General features: G+C 35.4%; 2 protein-coding genes and 1 non-coding gene across 3 annotated transcripts; all 3 read right to left on the bottom strand.

The window, feature by feature from the left end:
- Positions 1-9,504: 9,504 nt before the first annotated feature.
- Positions 9,505-11,122, bottom strand: LOC128862560 (40S ribosomal protein S4). Its single transcript, XM_054101260.1, has 5 exons — positions 11,043-11,122; positions 10,497-10,755; positions 10,337-10,434; positions 9,894-10,065; positions 9,505-9,835 (listed from the first exon to the last, which is right to left on the bottom strand). Exons 1-5 carry the CDS (start codon positions 11,043-11,045, stop codon positions 9,582-9,584), a joined length of 786 nt encoding a protein of 261 aa, XP_053957235.1. The 5' UTR covers positions 11,046-11,122; the 3' UTR covers positions 9,505-9,581.
- Positions 10,150-10,291, bottom strand: LOC128862605 (small nucleolar RNA psi28S-3327). The gene has a single exon (XR_008454506.1). It is a non-coding gene; the product is annotated as a small nucleolar RNA psi28S-3327 (small nucleolar RNA).
- Positions 11,123-17,248: 6,126 nt separating the features above from the next.
- On the bottom strand, positions 17,249-24,961 carry LOC128862561 (serine/arginine repetitive matrix protein 1). Its single transcript, XM_054101261.1, has 5 exons — positions 24,470-24,961; positions 21,224-22,605; positions 20,090-20,563; positions 19,074-19,726; positions 17,249-19,013 (listed from the first exon to the last, which is right to left on the bottom strand). Exons 1-5 carry the CDS (start codon positions 24,479-24,481, stop codon positions 17,782-17,784), a joined length of 3,753 nt encoding a protein of 1,250 aa, XP_053957236.1. The 5' UTR covers positions 24,482-24,961; the 3' UTR covers positions 17,249-17,781.
- Positions 24,962-25,977: the final 1,016 nt, after the last annotated feature.

Genomic DNA, 25,977 nt, shown 5'->3' on the forward strand with positions numbered 1-25,977 from the left:
TGCTGAATTCAAACGTGGTCTTAGAGACACCGATAATGTACAACGCAGTGGTCGTCCAAAACACCAGGAAACATAAAAAATTCACAAAATCGTTTTGAATGATCGAAAAGCTAAGTTGCGTGAGTTGCTGACATCGTAATGATAGAAAAGGAATGTGTTGGCTTTACATTGCATGGGCATTTGACTCTGTCCGTGTCACAAGTCAACAAAAACAATGGCAAAACTACATGAATTGAACTTCGAATTGCTCCCACATCTACCGTATTCGCCAGATTTGGCTTCCAGCGAAAAAAATGCTCACCGGTAAGAAATTTCGCTCAAATGAAGAGGTTATCGCTGAAACTGAGGCCTATTTTAAGGCAAAAGATAAATCGTTCTACAAAAGTGGTATTAAAATGTTAGAGCGGCGCTGAAATGATTACGTATTTCTTGATGGAAATTACGATGATTAATAAAGCTACTTTTGAGCAAAAAAAACGTGTTTTCTTTGTTAGGCTCGGAACTTTTCAGCCTATGTATTATTGAAAAGTAAAAAAAGAGGTTGTCTGTAAAGTCGGTTTACTGACGATAGTTTAACGTGACAACGTCATAAGAAAATATTGATGGAATGGTTGCAATTTTCAAAACAAAATTTTAATTTTATTTGTTTGATAGATATTTTGTATGAATATAGAGGAGCAGTTAAATAGAATCGCATTGGAATAGGTCAAGTTACATTTACACAAACGTGAAAAATGACGAAACATTTATCAAATTCATGAAAGATATCTTCAATTTCGATTGTGCATCAGACGTTAATAAGTCAACAACACTAAGAGGCACCATCATCGATTTGCCTTTTTCAAGACACTTTACACTCGAAACACTCCCTTTCATTTCCTACTTTTTCTATCATCGTCCTATTCTCAACAGAGAAATGGTTAATTACCATGCACACAGGAAGAAGGCATATGCAAATACAAGTATGTGAATTTATATACCTACATATGCGCATATACATACATATATATGCTCACTCAAGTAGGACAGAGCAAGATGTCGAACGTTGCCGAACGCGGGGGCCGATTGTGCTCTTTGTCGTTCGTTCCGCGCTCTCGCTTGCAGTTCAAGCACATTAGCTTACATTTGCTTGCGTACGGAATAGATTCGTATATTTGATATGTCCATATGATTTGTATGCATCTTTACATATAGATTTATTCTTTTTGAAAATTGCGCGAAATTGTGTATGTATATGCATGTTTATATACATATATTAGAATACAACATATCTTATAAGGTATATGGAAAATATTACCATACATTTTTTCCTTCATATACAATAAAAAGGCATATGCAAATACAAATACGTGAATTTATATATGTACATATGCGCATGTACATACATATATACGCTCACTTAAGTAGGAGAGAGCAAGATGTCGAACGTTGCCGTTCGTTTGCTTTGTTTGCTTTGTCGTTCGTTCCGCGCTTTCGCTTGCAGTTCATTCAATGCAATGAGCAAGGTAACGACAAATGAGAAAGGTAACGGCAATGAGCAAGGTAACGACAAATGAGAAAGGTAACGGCAATGAGCAAGGTAACGACATATGAGCAAGGTAACACTAATGAGCAAGGTAACACTAATGAGCAAGGTAACGACACATTTTTTCGTGCGTGCAGCCTGTTAAATCGAATTATAAGACGTTATCACGTCAAAAAAAGTAATTTTACGTTTAGATGAACTAAGTAAAAAATAAAAATACACGTGTATCGGCGATTTTCATGTACACGTCACATCACAGGGTTACCACCTGTTCGAAATTAAAAAAAAAATGGCATGAGATATGCCGATGTGGTATCAAAAGAAAGGTATTTCACTCCGCATTACAGTAGAGATATAAAACCCCGAATTTTTTTATTAATTTTATTATATTAAAATTGAAAATTATTACATTAAAAATGTGAATGCTTTTAAAGAAACTTAGGCCTTTTTTTTTGCGTTTGTAAGCTTTTGTGTCAGTATCGCGACAAATAGACCAACAGTATTCGCCAAGCATATGCGTAATGTCTTGTCCTTTAAAGCGCTTTTCAATAGCCGCAATGTCCTGATGGAACCTTTCACCATGTTCATCGCTACAAGCTCCTAAATCACCAGGGAAGCAATCTAAATGATTGTGAAGGAAATGGATCTTTAGCGACATTAATATGCCCATTTCGCCATATGTCGAAATCATTTCTGCAACAATATTTTTATAATTGTTGCGGCGAAAGTATTGGTACCCTTTAGTTTGAGTAAAAGTTACGCAAAAGTAGCACAGTTCACTGCAGTGCTCCGTACGTGGTAGCCAAATTGTTGGTACAGAGTACTTTATTGTTGACCTTCCATCAGTAAACTTGCATAAATGACTATAGCAATAGTCGCACACGACTTCCGGAATATACCACAAGTAAGGAACATAAGCAGTCTTGAATATTTTCTGAAACGAATTAACCACTGTTTTCGTAATATTTTTCAAATTTTTACTTGGTGCGAATAAGCCACAAACGTAACAAAAGTTATTTCGAGGCGGGCACTGCATTTTTCGTAAGATGAAATATACAGAAAGTTGTTTAAAATTTTGGAGTCCCTTCAAGTTATGCCGAAAATTTAGAAAAAAAAACTTTTTTTTAGAAAAAAAAAATTCAAGAAAATCTGAGAATTGAAAATTTTTTTTATTTAATTTTACATAATAAAAACATTTCCAGAAATTCAGCGCGATTGGATCACGGAAAAAGGGTTAAAAATTGATCCAAAGTTTTTCACACAGGCGGACTACGAGCTCTATATTTTATACATAAAAAAAATTCTGACGTGTACATGAAAATCGCCGATACACGTGTATTTTTATTTTTTCTCCCCTTTAGGAAAAAGTATATTTGGTTCATAGGACAGAAAAAAAGTTCGTTTTTGTAACGCAGTGTAATTGGCGCAGACACCCTTTCTGGGGGTTTGGCCGAGCTCTTCCTCCTATTTGTGGTGTGCGTCTTGATGTTGTTCCACAAATGGTGGGACCTACAATTTCAAGCCGACTCCGAACGGCAGATATTTTTTATGAGGAGCTTTTTCATGGCAGAAATACACTCGGGGGTTTGCCATTGCCTGCCGAGGGGTGACCGCTGTTAGAAAAAACTTTTTCTTCATTTTGATGTTTCACCGAGATTCGAACCTAAGCTCTCTCTGAACTCCGAATGGTAGGCTTTTTTAATTGCTCTCCAGCAAGTATAAATTTTGTCAGCTGTATGTATATCCACCTTAATCAGTTATATTTAGAAGTTCCTTAAATTTCCGAGCACTTTCATAATCAACTGGAGCGCGCTCTCCTTAAATTTGGAATTGTGTAAGGAAAACCTTTTTCGAAACCTTTTAAATCAGCCATTTCTACTGACAAATTTTGATTTTGGCTTGTCGAATGAAACAGTTTACAATTTCTTTAAATGAGTATACATTTTTTGGACTTTTGCTTTTATTAAACAATGTTTTATAGGAACATTGCAATCTTCTGTCCAAACCATCACATATTTTTCTGTTTTTGGTATTAACGAATCTTTTACACGTGAAGATTTACTTAAGGTCTGCAACGATCTAAGCATTACAGCACTTCTAATTTTACTTCAGTTTTGTTTAATTAATCGTATAGTTTTTGAATTGAGGGTATATACTCACAGGTAGACAGCACCACTCTAATTTCCCAAAAAATTAAAACAATTGATTACACTTCAATATGGTTATAAATCGGGACCAAATAAACAAAATCGCTAAAGCAAATATATCAAATAAATTCAAATTACATCTAGGAAGATTCATGAGTTATACATAATTTGTAAAGTAACAAAAATTACTTTAAGGGGTTAGGTAGTCAGAATTTTCAAAAAAATGGGTTTTTTTGCATTTTCTTAAAGTATAATATCTTAAAAATAAAATACTTTTCGAGTTATTCAACTATTCACAAAGAGCGCTCGAGAGCTCCGGAGCTCGATAGCAAAACTTTAAATGCGTTTTCCTCAAAACCATGTTTTTTGAACTAATGATCACTGTAACTTAAAAACCGCTTGATAGATTTCAAAAAATGTATACTGCTTTTGAAAACCCTAAAAAGCTCGCGACTGATTGAAGGATTTTTTTTTTAATTTTGATTTTTTTTAACAATTAATTGTCGGTTTTTTCTCGAAAATTTAAAAAATGTTTCCTGAGGCTGCCAAATTGTTAATTTTGCAAAAAAAAGTTTCGATCAGGCACAAAATTATCGATTAATGAAACTAACTTCTCTTGTCTGATTGATTTTAGATGAATGGAATGGGCTTCTAGCGTAAGTGCATTAGCCTTCCAGAGGTTGTGGGTTCGAGTCCTACGTAACGCACGGTCCTTGCACTATTCCAAATGTACCTACTTTCCCTGTTTTTAAAAACAAAAACCAAAAAATCCTCTAATTTCATTTCTCAACCCCAACAATTTATCCTTTCCATCCTTACTCCTGCACAATATGTAGTATCCGCATTATTTGCACTGCGGCTGCTAAAACAAGCAAAAAACAAAAGAAAAACACACATACAACATCAGTGGCGCCACCAAAAGGAAGCGGGCGACTGCGGTAATAGCGTAGGCACACGAAATTTAGCGAAGTCCTCAACTATCTGTGCGATCCTTCTGCCAGAAAAATGTGAAACAGAGATGGCGCTCCAAACAGTAAGAAAGCGTTGTTCCTAAGCAACGGCAGGTGGGCATTCCCACCACTTAGGACTGCTAGCGGCAGGCTAATCACCTACCCTGTTAGAAATCAAAACAGATTAACGAAACCAACGCAAGACACTGGCCCCTACAGTGCTACATATTCGTTTAAACGCATTGCATTTTTTTCGTTTACTTTAGAACTGTTTTAAGATTACAACAATAACAACAACAAATATTCTTCCAAACTATTCGTTTAGGTAACAGTAAACCATCGTTGCATTTGTTTCTTATCTATTGCTTTTTGTTGTAACATAACGGGTCTCTATTTAAAATTATGCTTAAAAATGCTACATATTCGTATAAACGCATAGTTTGTTAAAGACTGCAGTAGTGAAGTTAAAAGTGATTAACTTGTGAATATTGTTTGTAACTGAATATTTTGGTAAATTCTTACAATGTTTTTACACATTCATTCAAATTTCTTAGTTAAATTAAATTTTTTAACCTAATTTTTTCAGATTTTCTAAAATGCCTAAGGCAAAATACTTAAATGATGAGGAACGGGTATTGGTCAGTGTTTACCACGAGGAGGGCTATTCCAATCGTGAAATTGGACGAAAAATTGGAAGATCGGAAGGAGTTGTGCGTGCTTTCTTAAAGAATTGCTCCTTAAGCCAATTTCGAGACTCTCTTGGCACATGGATGGAAGCGTTGTCTTGCTGAAAAATGCTGTCTTCGTCCATTTTTTCATCTAAAAATGTGATGAGGGCATCTTCTAACATATCGGTGTACGTTTTTGAGTTCATTTTTGACGGCACAAAGCACAGTTGAGCCTTGCCAGCTGACGAAAATGCTGCCCACACCACAACACTGCCACCACCAAAGTCACACTTCGACATGCGTACATTATTTTTTTGTAGATCATACCAATAACATGAGTGTGAGTCAGGGCCATCTAAATTGAACTTCTTCTCGTCCGAAAACACAACTTTCATCCATTCCGTAGTCCAATGAATGTGTTTACGGGCAAATTCCAAACGAGCTTTTTTTGATGTTCCTTTAACATTGGCTTAGACTTTGGTTTTTTCCATTTTATATTTTCATCACTTCGTAAAATGTGTAAAGTGTGTTTTGCCGTTACAGGAAGACCCAATTTATTTATTATTTGTGTGCAATTCAAAAAATTTTTCGTAGCCTCATACTTTATTTTGTTTTTGTCACGCTGTGACAATTTTGTGTTGCCTCTTGTTGCTTTCTTTATTCCATAATTGCCTGCTTTCTTTAAGAAAGCACGCACAACTCCTTCCGATCTTCCAATTTTTCGTCCAATTTCACGATTGGAATAGCCCTCCTCATGGTAAACACTGACCAATACCCGTTCCTCATCATTTAAGTATTTTGCCTTAGGCATTTTAGAAAATCTGAAAAAATTAGGTTAAAAAATTTAATTTAACTAAGAAATTTGAATGAATGTGTAAAAACATTGTAAGAATTTACCAAAATATTCAGTTACAAACAATATTCACAAGTTAATCACTTTTAACTTCACTACTGCAGTCTTTAACAAACTATGCGTTTATACGAATATGTAGCATTTTTAAGCATAATTTTAAATAGAGACCCGTTATGTTACAACAAAAAGCAATAGATAAGAAACAAATGCAACGATGGTTTACTGTTACCTAAACGAATAGTTTGGAAGAATATTTGTTGTTGTTATTGTTGTAATCTTAAAACAGTTCTAAAGTAAACGAAAAAAATGCAATGCGTTTAAACGAATATGTAGCACTGTATTATGAGTTGCATTCGATCTTCGATATTCGTTGGTTGTCGAAGATCGAAAATCGAATGTCAATTTGGTATTATGAGCGGTGCAACGCTGTCGAAATTTTCGTTGTATACCGAATTTAGAGTCGAATGCAATTTTGCTTTCGATTGTGTAGCGTATTGTGGGAAAACTTGTTAAAATGTAAGTTGTTTGCGATTATTTATTGTTTTATAGTAACCAAATAATAAATATATACTAATTTTGTTAATATTATGCAGGAATATGTTAATATATGTTAATATTTTGCGAGGAATTTACAACGGAGCTGAATTGCTTGGGACCACCAGTTAGAGCGGCAGCAAAATGGATTAAGGTTAATAATGTTTTTTTTTTGTGATGTTTATAGAAATACATTTTTATTTTTTTATTATTTTCCCTTGGCAGGTATGGGCTGAAATACGTAGAGGAACTGAAATACATATTTTTTTCGAATGACGAATAATTGAATAAAGAAAATTTATAACAAAAATAAAACAGAAACTGTGGCGTAAAGGTTTCTATTTAATACTTTTTAGATTTTTCTATAATATTCTAAGAATTTCATTTCTTATGTTTTCTGCTTCTCCGTTATTTGGCTCCACTTCAATATCTTCAGCATCATCGTTGAGGGTCTCATCGGATAACTCTTCATCCGGAAGTCGAACATTATAAAACAAGCAAATGTTGTGCAAAGCTGCACACACATTAATAATTTGTGTTGCTTTTTTTGGAGAATAGTGAAGAGCTCTTGGCTCGGGTGCACTGCTGCAACTGGTTTTTTGTACTGGACAGTAGGTTCATAAACGGCTCTTTAGATAATCTAAAGTTCTTTAAAAAACTGTAAGGAAATTTCTGTAATATTATGTACGTCAACACATTTTGAAAATACTAAACTTACTCAGTGGAAGCCATTTCAAGGGGGTTGGATGCGCCCCTCAGCTGTTTTCTACATCTAGCTAGTTCCACTAATCTTTCATCGAGCGTTGAATCGTCGAACCACAACTCCGTTGTACTCATTTTCACAAAAAATACTTTTTTTTTACTTTTAAAATTGTTGTTAGCAAAGAATTTCAACACAATCGGTTTTTCTTTTATTTTGATTTGCTGTATCAGCTGAGAAAAATTATCTATTGTAAATGCGTCGAGCGATCGAAATTCACAATAGTCCTATTCTTCAACGAATGAGCACCATAATACCAAATGAAAATTCGTTCGATCAGCACTTTCGACTATAGTCGAAGAGCGAATGTTGCTCATAATAAGGGCCACTGAGTCTTGTCGAGGCCCGAGAGGAGTGAACAAGAAAAAAAATTTGACTGTCAAAAAGTTTCAACGTTGGTTTTTCACCAGATTTTCTATCAACTTTAACTTTTCTATCTGATCTGAAATTATTAGAATTTAAATTTTTAAACTCAAAGATTTTAGCTAACTTTTTTCTAAATTAATTGAATCAACCTGAACCCCGAGGGCATGTGGGTTACTGCAGTATCAGGATTATAGGTGATGGTGATGAACGACAGTGTGAAAATTAACAACATAGTTATATAAGTTTATTATTATTTTAAATTATTTTATTAAAGAAATTTAGTTTTCATAAAATTTTATAAAAAAGATTAAGAAATGAAAAAGGAAAATTAATTCATTCAGAACACTAGAAATTTTACATTTAGTTACAGTTGATCCTTTATTTTCTTTCACTTGGATAACCAGTAGTTTGACGTTTCGTTTTAGTTCATACAAGGTGAGAGCAGTGGGCAAAACCCAAGTTTGTATGTTTTTGCAGGTATTTTGTTTTTGTAATTTGTTGGTTTGGGCATCAAAATTCCAATTGAATTGTAAACAAAGGAGCGAAGGGACAACAAAATGCAGATCACTTTGACATTGAAATCACCAAATAGGAAGAAAACAAAAAACATCTGCTATTCCACTGCTATCACCTGTTTTGGATGTGCCTCAATTTTATGTGTGTATCCATCAATTTGACGTTTAGCTCGAATTTGCAGGAGCGGCACCTCTTCGACCGGTAATCCAGAAACCTTAAATCACTTGCAACTCTGCTTTGCTTTCTGAAATTGATAAGCCTCGTTGTAACCACTCTTTCTTAAGTTCCGTAACCTTAAGTTCAGTCACTGACTTTATTCAACAATCCTACTTCTGACACCAATTGTTACGTTTTTCTCAAATAAATCTGCTCTCTATAATTCCTACGATTTGGTACATTTCAATTCTCTATATCCGTGTTATAAGAATTGTTGGTCGTTTTTCGCAAAAGAAGAAAACAATAGTTGTGTTCATCATCAGCCATAAAACCAAATCAAGAACGTCAGCAGAAATTCTGCCAAAGAATTTCCAAAGAGAAAAATAAGCAAAAAAAACGAACGGAAAATTTGGCATTACTTGCAAAAACCGGTAGACATATCAAACGAGTTTGTGTTGTTCAAAAAAAATTACCAAAAATATACTGTAATATATTTACCGACCTTTTTTTGAAAATGATTTCCCAAACAAATTTCAAGCCGTCGCAAGAGCGAAAGTGTACATAACTCCAGATTTCACAAAAAATTAATTTGTTTGTTTACAAAAAGTTCAATCATGCGCTTTAAGATAATGTTTTCATATTGGGTCATTTTTTTAGCTAAAATTTCTCTAGCACAAAAATTGCATCCCTCTAACATCACTTTGCTCTCTCCATTTTTGGAAAATGTATCATTTTTTAATGTTGACGAACGCCTACTTGCCTTTTTTGGCATAGAACTTTGGTACACATAGCTTCCTTAAATTTAACATAAGAATCTGTCAATAAGAAAGTTTTTCCCCGCCTTTAAAATTAATAACATTAAATTCATATGTAAACTTGCAATTTGGAGACACCAGTATACTTCTTTTTGCTTCCCCCTACCAGAATTCGTTATCCTATCGTATGGATTTCTATGCCGATCTAAGATGTGAACGTGCAGGCACAAAATTTGGCAGATAAAGATGTTATACAGTAATATAACAATTGTCGTTGGTTATTCTAGTGATTTCTCTTTATTGTGAACGATCCATTCTTCGCAAAAATAGAAACCGGTCTTAAATAACTATTTAATGAGTTTTGGCCGCCAAGCGCTTGTCGCGTTCCTCAGCAATGCTCAGTTTGACGCCCTTGCCCTTAGGTAGAGAAATGTAGGGTTTGTTACCCTTGCCAATAATAAAAACGTTTGTCAATCTGGTTGCAAACACATGTCCTTGTGAGTCCTTTACGTGGACGATATCGAAGGAACCAGGATGTCTTTCACGGTTAACAACGGTACCAACACGACCCAAATTTCTACCTCCAGTGATCATACACAAGTTTCCTAGATTTACAAACGTCTTTATAAAAAATGTATAATAATTGTAAATCACAATTTTTACCTGAATCGAATTTGATATAATCCGTAATCTTTCCGCTGGCAATATCTACTTGAACGGTATCGTTGGCCTTGATAAGTGGGTCGGGATAACGAATGGTACGGCCGTCGTGAGTGACAACGAAGGGTACTCCCTTAACACCGAGTTGTGTTTTCCTGACCTTGCACAGTTTGTACTATAGAATATAAAAAATACAATTATTCACGATATTATAAAAAACCTATACGTAAAACAGAACGTAAACATTTAAAATTTGAACATTTGTAATTGCACGTATGTGTTACCAAAGAGTCGAAATCAAGACCTTCAGTGACCGTCGTAACAAAAATTGCTTTGGGCTTACTTTTGAACCACACATATGTTTCGAATCATAATTATGTGGTCTTCGATCAAGCCCGGTACGTATTAGCAAATTAGTAATTTTAAATGGATTGTATCACACATACCTTAGCCTCTTCGGCGGAAATGCGGTGAATGGTGAAACGGCCCTTAACGTCGTACACCAAACGGAAGAATTCACCAGTTTTCTCAATGGTAATAACATCTGAAATAAAAAGCATTGAATAACAACGAATATATCTTTCATTATAATTTCCATATAATTACCCATGAATCCAGCGGGATAAGTGGGGTCGGTGCGTACTTTTCCATCAACCTTGATCAGACGCTGCATAACAATCTTGGTCACTTCAGCACCGTTCAATGCGTACTTTAGGCGGTTTCTCAAGAAAATCATCAGGGGCAATGACTCCCGCAATTTGTGGGGGCCACTGGAGGGACGAGGAGCGAATACTCCTCCCAATTTGTCCAACATCCATGCCTTGGGGGCTGCTAAACGCTTCAAATGCTTTTTGGGACCTCGCGCCTGCAATCAAAACACTGATACATTGTCATGTCTCACTATTATTTATCCTTGAATAATTGTTAGCCGTAAATTTCACCACCAAACACGAATTCATTTGCAGTAGTCATAACTGAACCGCGTAGCAATACCGACAACAAACTTTATCTAAACTACAATTTAGCTCGAAAATAACGACATAGACATCAACGTAAAATATTTAAGAATACTTTTCAAACAACTTAAAAGAATTCGCACACCAAAAATAAACGATGGTAGTGAATTTATTCAGCAACTTTAACACCACCTACCATCTTGGTAAAATACGTAAAAAGGAAAGGAAGACGGGACCGCAGCCGGATGCTAATCGACTTTTTGACAGTTCGCTTTGTTCTGTTGTGCTTAATTACAATTCAGTGGAATGTAGAGTTTTTTCTCCATACAGAACGCCACCTGGCTGTCAATTCGAAAAAATTCTTAGCGCAGCGGTAAATATGAGGGGTATTCACGACAAGTTGGTTGCTTTGTTGTTAATAATACGTTCACATATGCATTAATCACCTACTAATCCACAAAATTAATCTACTCATCCACATATGGCAGATTACCTGCAAAATTTACAATCAGCTGTCAGTACTGGTTTGAGAGGTTTTTCTGCATAGAAATTGTTTTGGAGGAATATTTCGGTGTTTTTGGTTTCTTTAATTATTACTAACGATATAAAGCAAATACAAGGAGAAGGAATAGCTAATTTAATTGCGCAATTCGCTACTAGTAATAAACAGTTTGCGGAAATCCGTAAACGACGTTTACTGAGCTTTCAAAAACTTATGGAAGCAATGCATTCGAAATTCGATATTACATTTTGTGATTCGATATTACAAAGCCTTTATGGACATAGACTTTTTTCTGTTACATGAATGCATAGTTAATAATACCTAACAAACACTTTATTAAATTTATGTCTACGAACCTGTTTTCTTTGCCTTCATGCATTTTATTAAGCTTTTAAAATAATAATTTTTACACAGAAAACACATGGTTCTATGTAAAAAAGTATGGTAATAATCTAGGTTTATTTTATAATGTCAGATTTCGGGAGAGAAATCTTGTACCGCTCTTTAATTAGGGATTAGGAGTTAAGCACGAAAAAGTAGATAATCTACTTATATGTGAACGTATACGGGTTTTTAATAAGAGGTGTTATTTTGATATTCAAAGAAAAATGCAATTTTTTAATATAAATGATCGGATGTTCATTTCATTATAAAGAGGATGGTATGCCGTTATTAGTGGAAAATAAGATCAGGCAAATGACCGCCACGACCACGCTTACAGGACAATATCCTTTCATGCAATTTTCCATAACTGTATTGCAAAGTGGCTGCCCTATGCCCTCGATAGCGTCACGAATTCCATCTTGAGGTCTTAGATCGACCCTGGGCTGTTGGCGTAGACCTTCTCTTTCAGGTGGCCCCAGAGAAAAACGTCTCAAGGTGTTAAATCACAAGATCTCGGTGGCCAATTGTGATCACCTCTTCGAGAGATAACAGTCCGGAAACTTTTCCCGTAAAAGATCAGTGGCTTCGTTGCTTATGTGGCACGTAGCGTCGTCTTGTTGAAAATAAACGTTGTCCAGATCAATAAGATCCAATTCCGGCCATAAAAAATCGTTAATCATCTCTCGATAGCGCAATCCATTCAGCTGTAACTCCTGCTATTGGAAAACCTTTTATTATTAGCTCACATATCTTCACGGTTTTTAATTTTGCTTGATATCAAAGTGCGTCCAGTCTGTTGATATTTCGTTTAATATTTCCGGTCGATAAAGCAGATTGCAAAAACCGATAAATATGCCTTTATATAAATTTTAAGTGCAGACACATATGCACGAAAAAAACACAGCTATTATATCTATTTTCCTCTCATAAGAATTGCATCTAAGTTAATTCCATTGATCTACAAAGACAAAGCAACTAACAACTTGCATGCTTACGATGCAATGACTGCTGCAAACACTGCAGTGTCTTGTAGGCTATATTTTCTAAATGCTCTAGAGTCGCAGCGAATGGTAAAGGGTATTTCGAAACACCCGCCTAGACGTTGTTTTCAAATAAAACATGTAAAAATTTAGATTATTTTAGGTTACATTACTTTTTTCAAGACACAGCTCTTCACAATAATATGTGATGAAATGGACGTCCCAATTCTTGAGAAACGTCGAGATATCGACGCTAAAGGTTGTTCAGCAACACTTTGCGCTACAGCAGCAACATTTTCAACAGAACGTCCAGTTTTTGGCCCCTTTTTATCCTCGACGGAATCAGTTTCTAGAATTTTTTTCACCAATCATTGAATTATCGATTCGTTGAAATGCTGTTCTTAAATATCTACCAAATTTCAATAATTTTAACGCGCTATTCTATGGTGTAAAATTGTTTATCTGTCAAAGATTACACAAAAAAGGTACCGTCTAGAAATTGTTCACTACTAACTTCTAGGCGTAACTTTTATATTGTAATACCCTATAGTTGTTTTAGCTGCTATTTGGAGGAAAAGTGCCAAATGGTTTTGGAATGGAAATGGAAATTTTGAGGATAAGTGGCTAGTAACGGTTGGCAGGGCATGTATGCTGATATAACGTAGAATGTGATATAGCGCCAAATTCCAAATACATACATATGCAAATAAATAAAGTAAAGTAAAGTCGGTTTACTCACGATAGTTTAACGTGACAACGTCATAAGAAAATACTGATGTAATGGTTGCAATTTTCAAAACAAAATTTTTATTTTATTTGTTTGATAGATATTTTGTATGGATATAGAGAAGGAGTTAAATAGAATCGCAATGGAATAGGTCAAGTTACATTTACACAAACGTGAAAAATGACGAAACATTTATCAAATTCATGAACGATATGTTCAATTTCGATTGGGCATCAGACGTTAATAAGTCAACAACACTAAGAGGCAACATCATCGATTTGCCTTTTTCAAGACACATTACACTCGGGTGTTTCGACAGACAATTTTAGCATCTAAGAGAAATACTCCAATGCCATCTCACATTTGCATACGCACATGTGTTTTTTGGTCAGATAAAACTAGTTTTAGAACAGCAAATGTTAAACTTTATACGCATGGACAGACATGTTTAAATCGACTACTCTCATCAGTCTGAACATTTCAGTATATAGAGGCTTATATGTCTATATTTATTTCTTTACTCTGTAAAATACAACCGTTATGTGAACTAAATCATGACACCCTTAATAACTCGTCGTTATTAATTCTTTGAAAAATCTGCGAAATGGGTCTACAAATGAAATCAGATGTGCCTTGAAACGTGATGTGTGTTTACGAACTCAGTGAGAGCCTACTAAAGTCGTACTACAATGGATTCAGTGATAGAAGCGAATATCTAACCCAAACCCAATTTTCCCATTAAATTATTAAGGTTGTACTACAATGGATTCAGTGAGAGGGCTGAATATCTAAGCCAACCCCAGTGTCCTCAATACACTTAGGATGGAGCGTATCCCATCTAAACCAGTGTGGCTTATACATACCTAGCACTAAGAATAGTATCCCTTATGAATTTGAAAACCTTCCATTATGTAGTAAAGGCCAAATGGAGAAGCATAAGGGATAAGTTCATATATGTGTGAGATGTGGAGAGAGCTCCATTATATAAGTTTCTAGTATTTAACATACTATAGCCCTCTCACTCGAACACCTTATATAGTCCCTCATATAATTGCTCAGACTATTCCTCATATATATAGCTAAGGGATATATGAGGAGTAGTCTGAGCGATTATATGAGGGACTATATAAGTAAGTATGTAAAGGTAATTATCTAATTTACAAACACTCAAAATATATACTTAAGCAAATTTGATAGGATAAACCGTGATATTTTTATTTATTATTAAATATATTGAACAAAATGTTAATGACATTTTTGTCTAACTTTTATTTATTAACTTGTATTTACATTTTTACAAAAATAATTTATTCACCAACATACACCATATAAATTCTCAAATATTTGTTTTTGTTTTGTGTATTTCTTTAATTAAATCTAGACTACTGAAGTTATTCATCCAATTTGGCCCGATTGGAAACAATAATATTGATTTTTCAAAATTCCTTGCAGAAAGGATGTTGAATCTAAAAAATATAATGCAAGTAAATCCACAATGGTTGTTGTTGTTGTTGTAGCCGCATAAACATTCCCCATACTTACATACGGGGAATCCTGCAGGAGTGGCAATCCTTGGCCGGATATAAATCCGGGTCGTTTCGGTAAAAAAACCATAATAGTCGGTAACTTTACTTACAATTGCACCACCAAAATACACGTTTGGATATAATAGTGTGCATAAGACCAATACCTGAGGGAGAGTTGCAGCACAGTTTCGCCAATTTTGATGTAGTTGGGCCACTGTTTAAGCGACCGCTGACTGGTAGAAGGTCTGGATTGCTGCAAACTTTTTCGTAATTTCAAGTGCTGCTATAATTTATAAAAAAATCAGTATTAAAGATACTAATAAAAAATCAGTAAAACAAAGATAAACCCTTGTTTGTCTGTGGTACAGTGGGTACTTTTTGGGCCTCAGATATTCCAGCCATCAGCTCGGTACTGCTATAAAATACATTCTCCATTGTCTTCGAAACAACAAATATTTTTAAATTAGTGTGATTTCTTAATATTTATATACAAAATATATGCTTAAAAAATGCTTTAATGGGGAAAAGTCATGAATGTGTGCGTCTGAATTCCATAATATAAAAATTCTCGGTTCCGAATGGACTGCACTCCAACTTTTCCTTTTTCTCTTTTTCTTTATATAATAAATCCAAATGCAACTCTTCATTACTCAAAGCATTCCTAAAATGTTTATTAATATGGTACTTGCAGTTTTATTGTTTAAATTGCGTTTTGTAACTTTTCTTTATTATTATTATTATTTCTTTATTAGTTATATATAACTTTTTACATTTATAATTCATTTTACATTATTATTTTACATGATATAAAATTCCAAATTCATTTAATTTATATTTAATTTTATAAAATCCACTACAAGTTGTCTAAAGTGAATTTATTACATATTTTACTTCTGACCGGCACAAGGCCCTTTTACTTTTTGACAAATAATTCCGACGTACTTGGTTTGTACACTTTTTAAAAGGAAAAATCAGTACTATGTCAACCAACATTAGAAGCCATCTCGCTTTTACATTCATAAGCAAATAGCAATCTTATTGCATTTGTATACGTAAATTCGCTACTTTTTGCTTATGAGTTTGTGAGTCCTTTAGTACGGTCTTGCTGGGATGTCTCTATCCCATGGCCGTACTAGACCTAGATGTTTACTCCTTCTTGCTATGGCATCGCATTCGAGAAGAAAGTATTTTTAAGGGATTAGGTATAGTCAGAATATTCAAAAAATTGTTTTTTTTTTGTTTTTTTTAAGTATAATACCTTAAAAATATTGTGTGAAACTTTGAAGTGAATCCGACAAACACTTTTAGAGTTTTTCACCTGTTCGCTGGCGCTCCGGAGGTTTCGAGAGCAATTAGCTAGCAGCAGCAAAACTTTAAATGCGTTTTTCTCAAAACTATGTTTTTTGAACTGGTGATTACTGTAACTAATTTCTCTTGTCCGATTGACTTTAGATGAATCTCCAAGGGCTTGTGATGATCACCGCAAGGGACTTCTGGAGAAACGGGCTCCACACAAACAGCGATAACTTTTATAATTATAAATTATTTTTTGGAAATTTTGCTAAAGTCAAGACGGAACATGATGTATTAATGCTGTTTTAATTTTTTTTTGAAAAATAAGCAATTGTAGCAAAAAAATTAACGAAAATCATCATTTTTTCGGGCCTCTGACTACCCCTAACCCCTTAAATAAAAACTGACCCTTCTTCTTCCATTTCAACTCCGCACTGAAAACTTTTTATATTGGGATTGATTAGCTAATGATGAGCACAAGATTATAACATTTTACTAACAGAATGCGTGACGCTGATTGCTGCCTAACGTGTTCCCATAAAAAATAACGCTGCCGCAATTATTACAGTCGAATACATTTTAGGTAGAAAAACGACAGGAGTATTGGACCATATCCGTAATCTGTGCAGATATGGTAGCTAAGCAGTATATATACAGTATAGTACATTGAGCTGTTACAATGTTCGTCCTTAGCAATGTTATTACTACATAAAACTGACTATAGTGGAAACTAAAGGGTCTGTTCGCTTTATGTGTCGCATTTCCCCGTAAATAGTGTTTGCCAAGCGAGCAGAAAAGTATCGAATCGAAAAGTGCAGGCAATTGCTTTAGTTTCACCGCAATCCTTAACATTTGGTGGCAGCAGTTTCCTTTAGGTCGTCGTAAGCAAATTTAAATGCCCTTAGTGGTTTGGTTTCGCGCATATCCTATACACCCGGGAATATTTATTATTCGTTGCATGTTGCAGTTGTTAAATATAACATAAGAACGAGTTTTTCGTAGTAATCTTTATTTGTTTGTTTCTTTAAGTTGACAAACATGAATGCATTACATAATATCTACTTAAATAATAGAACCTAAACTTCAAATCAAGAAAATGTCGATAACTCTCAACAGAAAGGGATTTTAATTAATTATATCAATCAATATTATATTGTTATGTATGTATTTATATGCATCTGCTCACAATCGACTTTCAAATCGTGTTGGAATTGCTCCTTGTTGCTTCAGTAAAAGTAGGTAATGTATGCATTGTATGTATGTTACAAATTTCTTAGCATGCGATGATAAATATATTTTATGGACAGCTTCTAGGCCGTATCATTTGGATGGCGATTGATTTCAAATGTAGACCAATATATTAAAGGTTTTCGCCAATACTATTAATCACTCTCAGTATTAATAAATGTATGGGTGTTAAACTAAAGTATTATCGAGTACATAAAAAATTAATCATGCAAACTAATGAAGTGTGGAGCTTCATACTTCCAGTGCTTGCTGCACACGTATGTGACCGTGATTTTTCATTCATTCTTTTTCATGGATTTTAAAGCCCTTTCACGCAATTGTTTCTCTAAATCTTCATTAACTCCTCCAAGTAACAAACCTGCTGATGTTGTTGATTTGCCTGTACGTTCACGAATTCTATCATCATCATTGTCGCTACTCGAGGAGCTGTCAGCCTTTTTATTCTTCTTCTTATGTTTTTTGTGTTTCTTACTCTTCTTTCCATGTTTTTTATGCTTCTTATGCTTTTTCTTTTTTGACGAAGCCTCAGCTTCAGAATCCGAAGAACTATCTTCTTCAGAATTTTTCTTTGATGATTTTTTTGCCTTTTTGCGTTTCTTTTTTAGAACATGCTCATCATCATCAGAGTCAGAAGAAGCTGCGCGCTTGGACTTTTTCAAACCCGAAACTGACACTGTGCGTTTTCGTGAAGCCAATTGTTTTGGTTTTGCCTCGACCATTTTGCTATCAGTAAGTTCATTTTCGGAGTCATCGCTTGAATTGGATGACACAATATCTTTTGAATGATTTTTCTCGGACAACTTTCTGTGCCCTTTTGAAGTACTTTGAACAGTAACTTCGGGCACGTCATTATGCTGTTTCCCTTTTCCACGGCTAATTTGCAGTTCTACTGCATTTCGTTCTTCTCTATTTTCTTCAACGGAAGAGTTTTTGTCTTTACGTCCAGCCTTGGCACTTGAAGACAACTCCACTAATGATCCTTTACTTGATCCTTTAGTATTTGACTTTCTCTTAGACTTTTCATCCTCGCTATCATTGTCCGATTCGTCTTCACTTGATACTGATTTTCGTCGTTTGGATTGAGAACGCGATTCTGAATTCTTCTTTTTCGATTCCTTTGCCTTTTCAATCACATTGCGATCTTCGTCATCTTCACTTTCATCGGTATCGCCAGAGCTATCTGACGAGGATGAGTAACTTTCCTTATGGCTTTTTTGCGGTTTCTTGTCTTCCGTTTTCTTTAGCGCATTTGATTGAAGCTTTTCACGCTCATGAGGTTTCAAAAATGGTGATGGCGTACGTGATAAGCTTGAACTATACCTTTCACGTAATTTTTCATTGCGTAATATAAGAGCAGACGTAGCAATAGCAGGAGCTTGTTTCTTTACTTGAGGTACTTCTACTTGAGCTGCTTCTGCTTTTGCTTTGCGATTTTCACCTCGTTCATCTTTGGATAAATCAATCGTTTTGACTGAAGGACCTGCATACTCAACAGAAGATCGGCGACCTGAAATCAGAATTAATTTATAAACACTTGAGCAAATGTGTAAATTGTTTAAACAGTTACCTGAGCTTTCACGAGCTTTCGGAATTTTTTCAGAAGATTGGCTAGAGTCACGATCGCTTCTATCTCGCGAACGTCTAGCACTTCTTGGTCGGTCACCATTGTTTTTAATTGGACTAGTTTGTTTGGTTGCGCTGGGTTGGCGAGCAGTTGGTTGTTGAGCAGGTTCGTCATCCAATTCCCAATTTGAACTTTCTGAGGACGTTCTTTCTTTTGGTTTTTGAACATTGCGATTATTTTGATCCCAGCGGCCGAAACTTTTAGCGCCTGTGCGATCTCTAGAATTATCTCGTTTTGGGGAGGAAGGTCGACGATCACGTGGACCTGGACTAAATCTCCGTTCCCTAGATCGTCTTTGGTACTGCACATTTTGTGGAGGAGAAAATCGTCGTTGTGGTGAAAATTTCCGAAATTGATTTTGCATCGGAGACATACGGCGATCACGATCGCGTTCCCGAGAATATCTTCGCTGGGGTGAGAAGCGACGATCAAAACGTCCTCCTCCTCCTCCACCACCACCACCACTGCCACCACCAACACCACCACCTCCACCACGACCCCTGCTAGGACTTCGACGCCAAAAGTTCATCCGACCACGATTGTTTCCTCCTCGTCCTCCACGAAAGTGCATCATTGGTGAACGACGCCGATTAAAACTGTAAAAACATATTTTATATTCTTATCATATTGTTTTGAGATTTATTAACTAGGATTTTCAGCGGAAGGTGTCATTTGTGGTCAGAAATATACATTTTGAGGGATGAGCACTTGTAGATATCAAAAGTTAGTTTGAATTTGATCTATAAGATTTAATAAATAAATTTGAATATCGGAAAATACAATAAATACTCCATAGCCAAACATAGTTTTTGACCGGACGTGCCGTGCCTAATGTTCACACTTAAACTTTAATTGGACGTCGATAGCTTAACTTTTAACAAAATAGAAAACATATACTGTGAAGGTTCAAAAAACACCAACCTTTAAAAAATATTCTATTATCTAAGTAACAAACTCACCGTCGTGGTGAACGCGAACGTCTGATGGGAGAACGTGATCGATTGCGGGATCTTGATCGATTACGGGATTTCGAACGACGACGAGACCGTGAACGTTGAATTCGTCCTCCTCCACCGTCGTTTCGTGGACTACGATTATGTGGTGAGAAGCGTCGGCCAGGCATGTCACCTCGTCTACCTCTATTGTCTCCCACCATCCTGCGCCCAACATCCCGATCGCGTTCTCTCTCCATGGAGCTTGCAGAGGAATCGCGATTATGACGATAATGCCGCTTCTTCTGAACACTATTCTTATTGCGACGAATCTCAAAATCATCTTTACGTTCAGGCGACGGCGAAAGACTTGTGTTACGTGAACTCGAACGTCGTGTTGCCTTTTTCTTTGAATGTACAGATGCTCTTGATGATCGGGATGATGACCTTGAACGCGACCGTGAGGAAGCAGCACGCCTTGTGGACCTTTTACTAACTGATCTGTTAAAATTTTAAGGCATTATTAATAACAATTAAATTTTATTTTGGATTTTGAAAATCTTTCAATATTTATTTACATAATTTATTCCGTGTATGATTCAGTAACAGTTGGATTGCTCCGAAGTGCATAATATAAGCGATTTAATAATTTAACAACAAAAAATATTGCACTCCATGAATAATTAATTTCTCTCCCATGCTCTCAAGAATACTTACACTTTTTTTTAATAAAAACACAACATTAACCAATGTTATATTTCTAATAATACCAAAACGTAGTTGAATCTATTTCAAGTTGCCACTTACGAGTGCCTCAATAATTCATAAAAAAACTTTACGTTTAGTTCTAAAATATACTTCACCACAGTACTATTTTTCACATACCCTGTCAATCACAGTTTCCTCGCAAATTGTTTTTTTTTTTTTTAATATATTAAATTTCTTAGCTTAAAAGCTGTTTAATTATTTCTCCCAGTAAAATCTTGCAGAAAAACGGAGTAATATTAAATTCTTGAATTCGAAGAAAATTTAGCTGAAGATGGTTTCCATGATATTTTTAGTGTTCAATTATCATTTATCACAGTACAATACGAAACTGACAGTGGAATTTAAAAGTCTAATATTCAAAAATAAGAGAAATTCTACAATTTTGTATTTTACCTTGAACGAGAACGGCCTTTAGAAATTTTGCGCGCTGGTCTCTTATCGTCGATTGATAAACGTGAGTTCTCACTAGGATTTGCAGACGGTGATCGTTTCCTTCCATCGCGATTCTTAGCATTAGTACCATCTTCATGACCATTTACTGGTGTGTGGGGGTTAGAGTTACGTGAGTTTGAACGCTTCCGATAAGGTGGTGAAGGTGCGGTTTTTGAATTTCTTGTTGTCGCTGGTGATGTGTTTCGTTTCACGGGTGATTTCGATCTTGATCTTGACCTTGATCGCCTCTCTTTTGAACGACGACTTTTTGATTTCGGACTTTGACGTTTCTGAGGTGACGGCGAACGTGATAGCTGCCTTTTCTTGCTTTGTGGCCGCCTACCGCTACGATCTCTGGATCGACTACGAGTACGACTGCGGTGTCGACGACGATCTCCACCAGATGATCTTCTCCTTGGCGAACGAGATATTCGTCGTCTATCTCGCGATGAATTGCGACGTCTTTGCGGTGATGAGTTGCGATCCCGCGAAGATTTCCGCGTTGCTGATCTCTCCCGGGAGCGTTTGCGTGGTGATCGATTGCGTATTTTGGATGCCGCCGCTTCTGCAGCTGCCGATCTAGCACTAGCATTTGGTGACCTGGAACGATCCCGTAGAATAGCTGCAGCTGCAGCTGCTGCTGCAGCATTCACACTGGCTGCATTACCCCCATCAAATTGCTTGCTTTGGGAAACGCTACCTAAATTAGTTTCTTCAGCCGAATTCGATCTAGATTTAGCTGATAATTGTGACCTAACCTGCTCGATCGCGCTCAAGGTGTTTGGCGGTAGCTGCTGCTCACGCTGACTCAACTCATCACGTTGTCCATCATGGGATCTATCCCTACCGCTGCGTCTATCGCGATCACGGTCACGTTCGTTATCTCTATCCCGATCTCTCTCTCTATCCCTATCCCTATCGCGTGAACGTGAACGATCATTTTGACGTTGCTGCTCTTCCCGCTTAAGTATTTCATCTTTCTTTTGCTGAATAAACTCGGCTGGAATACCACTTTCACTTTCTTGTGCCGATAGTAATAAAGACCATAATTCACCCATAAATTGTCGTGCATTTTTTCCATTTAAGAATCCCGTCATATTAATTTGCATTTTCTTTGGACATGGAAACTTTTCTTCCTCCAATTGGTTGTAAACGAATTCAACGACGACATCGTCTTCGATATGCAAAATATCAGTAATTTTTTTGCTGATCCATGGACGCAACACGTCAAGTTTAACCTTTGACATGTCAACGCGTTTATTTAAGCAGTCTCCGAATTTCATTTGTTTCATTAGTTTCTTTTCCTTATCACTGAAACGCGTGTCCTGCTGCTGCGTTGTGCCCTGAAAATATTTGTGATTACAAAATAAATTAATTTCTTTGATGCAAATAACGTTGTAATAACAAATGTCGACAAGGGCGAAACACTCTAACGAGAATATACCAGGTGCTATAATACTTAAGTTTAAAAACGGTTTCATGAAAAGAACTATGTTTTTGCGCCCCAATACATTTTTTATATGTATATCATTTGATAAATCTTATTTCATGTAGAAATCCCCTTAATATGCATAGCTGCCATCATCAACATGAAGTGTGCTGCGTCTATGGGGTTCTAAAAGGTCGGTAACAAATTAAATATGATTGAAGTTTTTCGTCATATTTGATTATAAGCCGTAAAAATGAGAAATTTTTTAGTTTTCTATACCCAGTAAAGTATGAAAATGGCTTTTGTTGTTGTAGTCCTATCTCTGTCGGTGTTCCTTTAAGTACCGTCATCGAAATCATATAAAAAATTTCTAACTTGTTTTCTATGGTGGTATTAAAACATCATTAATAAACCATTTCAAGTAAAGCAACTGTAGCCATTTCAATGTATCAAACAAAGCGACAGCGGGTTCCATCGTTCCCACCACAGCCGCTTCTACTTTACCGGAACGATCTGGTCAAGTATTGTCACTTCAGTATCATTCCCCAAACATTTATGGGAATGTTTATGCTGTTAACACAACAACAGCGGGATTTACCTTCACAATCAAGTCCCGGATATTGTAGCAGATTAAACTTCTACTTATCCAGATTCAACCAAGATATACATACTCAATATATGTGCTGCATTAAAGGTACCCCGTACGACACTTATAACTTGTTCACATACACCCTTAAACTTAAAAAAACAAAAAAAAATCATTTCTCCCTGTTGAAATAATTGCTCTACCCGAAAAAGACAAAACACAATCAAAATTGAATTTGGTTTTATATTAATGAAGGTCATAAAAGTTTCAGATTCTGTATTCGACTCCTACTATTAAACACCAAAAAGAAATATTAACGGTCGTTACCCTTCAATGGGCAAGGGAAGATACAGAATGTATTTCTCGATGAAAAAGCTTCAAATAAAACCATCCGCCGTTTGAAGGTTGCATACAACTTTCTCTGTTCATCAATTTGAGAAAAAATTTACTTAAACCCTTTTATTTTTTATAAAATATCCAAATTTGTGACTATTATTCATTGACATTAATCGTGAATTTAGAATTAATGTGTTGTGTTAATGACATAAAGATTCCCCATAAATATTTGAAGAATGCTGTTGGATTAAAAATTTGAGCCGTTCTGATAATGTAGAACAACGAAAATTTTCGACTAAGATCGTTAACTATCCTTGTTTTCGTAATAGTTTACAAAAGGTTACTTGAATTAAATTAAATTGAATTTTTATATTTAATAGCCCCTTCGATTTTTCAGATCAAACAACGTATTTGAAATATTATATCTTGTTAAAACGACTGTATTGAAAGTAATATTAATAATGAAACAAATATTAAGTATTAGTTATGGAGTGCTGTTTTAATTCTTTAAGAGAATACAAGAGCTGTGAGCAATATACCGACTGATAAGTAGTGTTGAACCTCAGAATGAAATATTTATATCGTTTACAACATGCCACGTGCCACAATAACTTGCCAAAGGCGTAAATCTCTGTTTTAACTTTTACATTGCCTCACCAATGAAAGTATAAGGCATAAGGTATCTTTGACTTATTGAGTACGCTCTGTAAATTCGCAACCAAGTAGATGAACTATCATCGTGACAACTTTTATTTTTTGCATAAACTGTAAATTGAAAATAATTCTTTAATAAATAAGTGATGTAATATTAAGACGAATCCATTTTATCTACTTGAAAGTAAAGACGAAGACTTACCGTGAACATCATTTTCCAGCAGTTTCTTTATCAGTAGTAGCAAGTATATCCAAATTTTTTTTTTCGACTTCCACAAATAAGCACCCTCACGTCATGACAGTGTTTAAAAACTTTTCTTTAATAGATTAAGTTCACTTATTGCAGTTATATACCTTGTTCTTAATTAGATTCTCAATTAGTTTAGTTTCAGCTTCACGGAAGTAGCGCCCGGCAACTGGGGCTTCAAATACGCACACGGCGGCAGGCGTAGAATTTAGCGTTGAGCAAAAAGGCAGGAGGCGGGGTTAATTAAAACCCAATCGTTTTCCTTGCACTAAATTTAACCTCAAACGATACAAATTCTGCATAATAAACTATTTCAAGGTTTTTTATCTACATTAATGCTGGTTTTTTACATATTTTTATTTCACTATATCTGCAATAATCTTTTTTCGCACATTAAAAATTTTCCAATGCGGCCTGCTTCACTGCAAAATGGAGACGACGCAACGAAAAATTCGACGAAATGAGAGTTGCCGTACTTTCCGAAGAAAGTGAATACAAACGATACAGTGAATAAAGAACTTTTTACAGTGGACTCGGAAGTAATTGGGCTATCACAATGAGCGCGTTGTGTCAGCACATTTGATATCGTGTCTGCCATAACGTATGAAAGTATTGCCCCATACAAACAACAATATATAATCAAATTAGCTGGCAGCTGACGACTGTTATGATAACTGGGAGTCTTCGCTTGTGTTCTAATTTTCGCTTTAATTCTGCTGTGCAATTTATGTGAAACAATTATCGTAGGCGTATCGCATAACTTCTTTGCATTTTCGAGCAAAGTAATAAAGTAGTCTATTAAAAAAATTTCAGTAAATTACTAACTTTTCTAAATTTTGAAGTGCTGTAAATATTAAATAAATAGTTTTTAAACTTATCTTTTGATTTTATAATATTGCTACAACAAAGATTTCGTATAAAGGAAAATACAGCTGTCAAAGCGCAAAAATGGTAGCTAATTGCATTCGATAAACTTCATACCATAAAACTGGCGATTTATTATATGAGGTCTACGATGAGCCATCTATATTTAATTCGTTGTCTTGCATGCGATCAGGGTCCGCATGTGAAAACGGGGGGATTTTTCACATACAATACTTCCAATAATTAAATACAATGTAACAGAAAGTAGCATTTATGTACATATGTATATAAATAAACAGACGGTTTGGAAAATCTGGCAGAATATATGAGAAATACTTTCAGATTCTTTACATCAGGGAAAAAGTAACATGTGAGATGGAGAAATTTTGATAGGTAGATCACCTAATCGAAAGTGGTTTATCAATACCCATTCAAGCAATTATAAGAGTCTTCGACGATTTGCAACTGCAAGCAACGCATATAAGCGAACTTAATTTAATTGAAATAAAAAACATTGAAATACATAATTTCAACAAGTTTTACTAATTGCCCTGATTTATGGGATGTAGATCAAATCTCGTAGTGCATCCTGGGAAGCG

Source organism: Anastrepha ludens, chromosome 4, assembly GCF_028408465.1.
Source record: "Anastrepha ludens isolate Willacy chromosome 4, idAnaLude1.1, whole genome shotgun sequence".
Taxonomy (NCBI): Eukaryota; Metazoa; Arthropoda; class Insecta; order Diptera; family Tephritidae; genus Anastrepha; species Anastrepha ludens.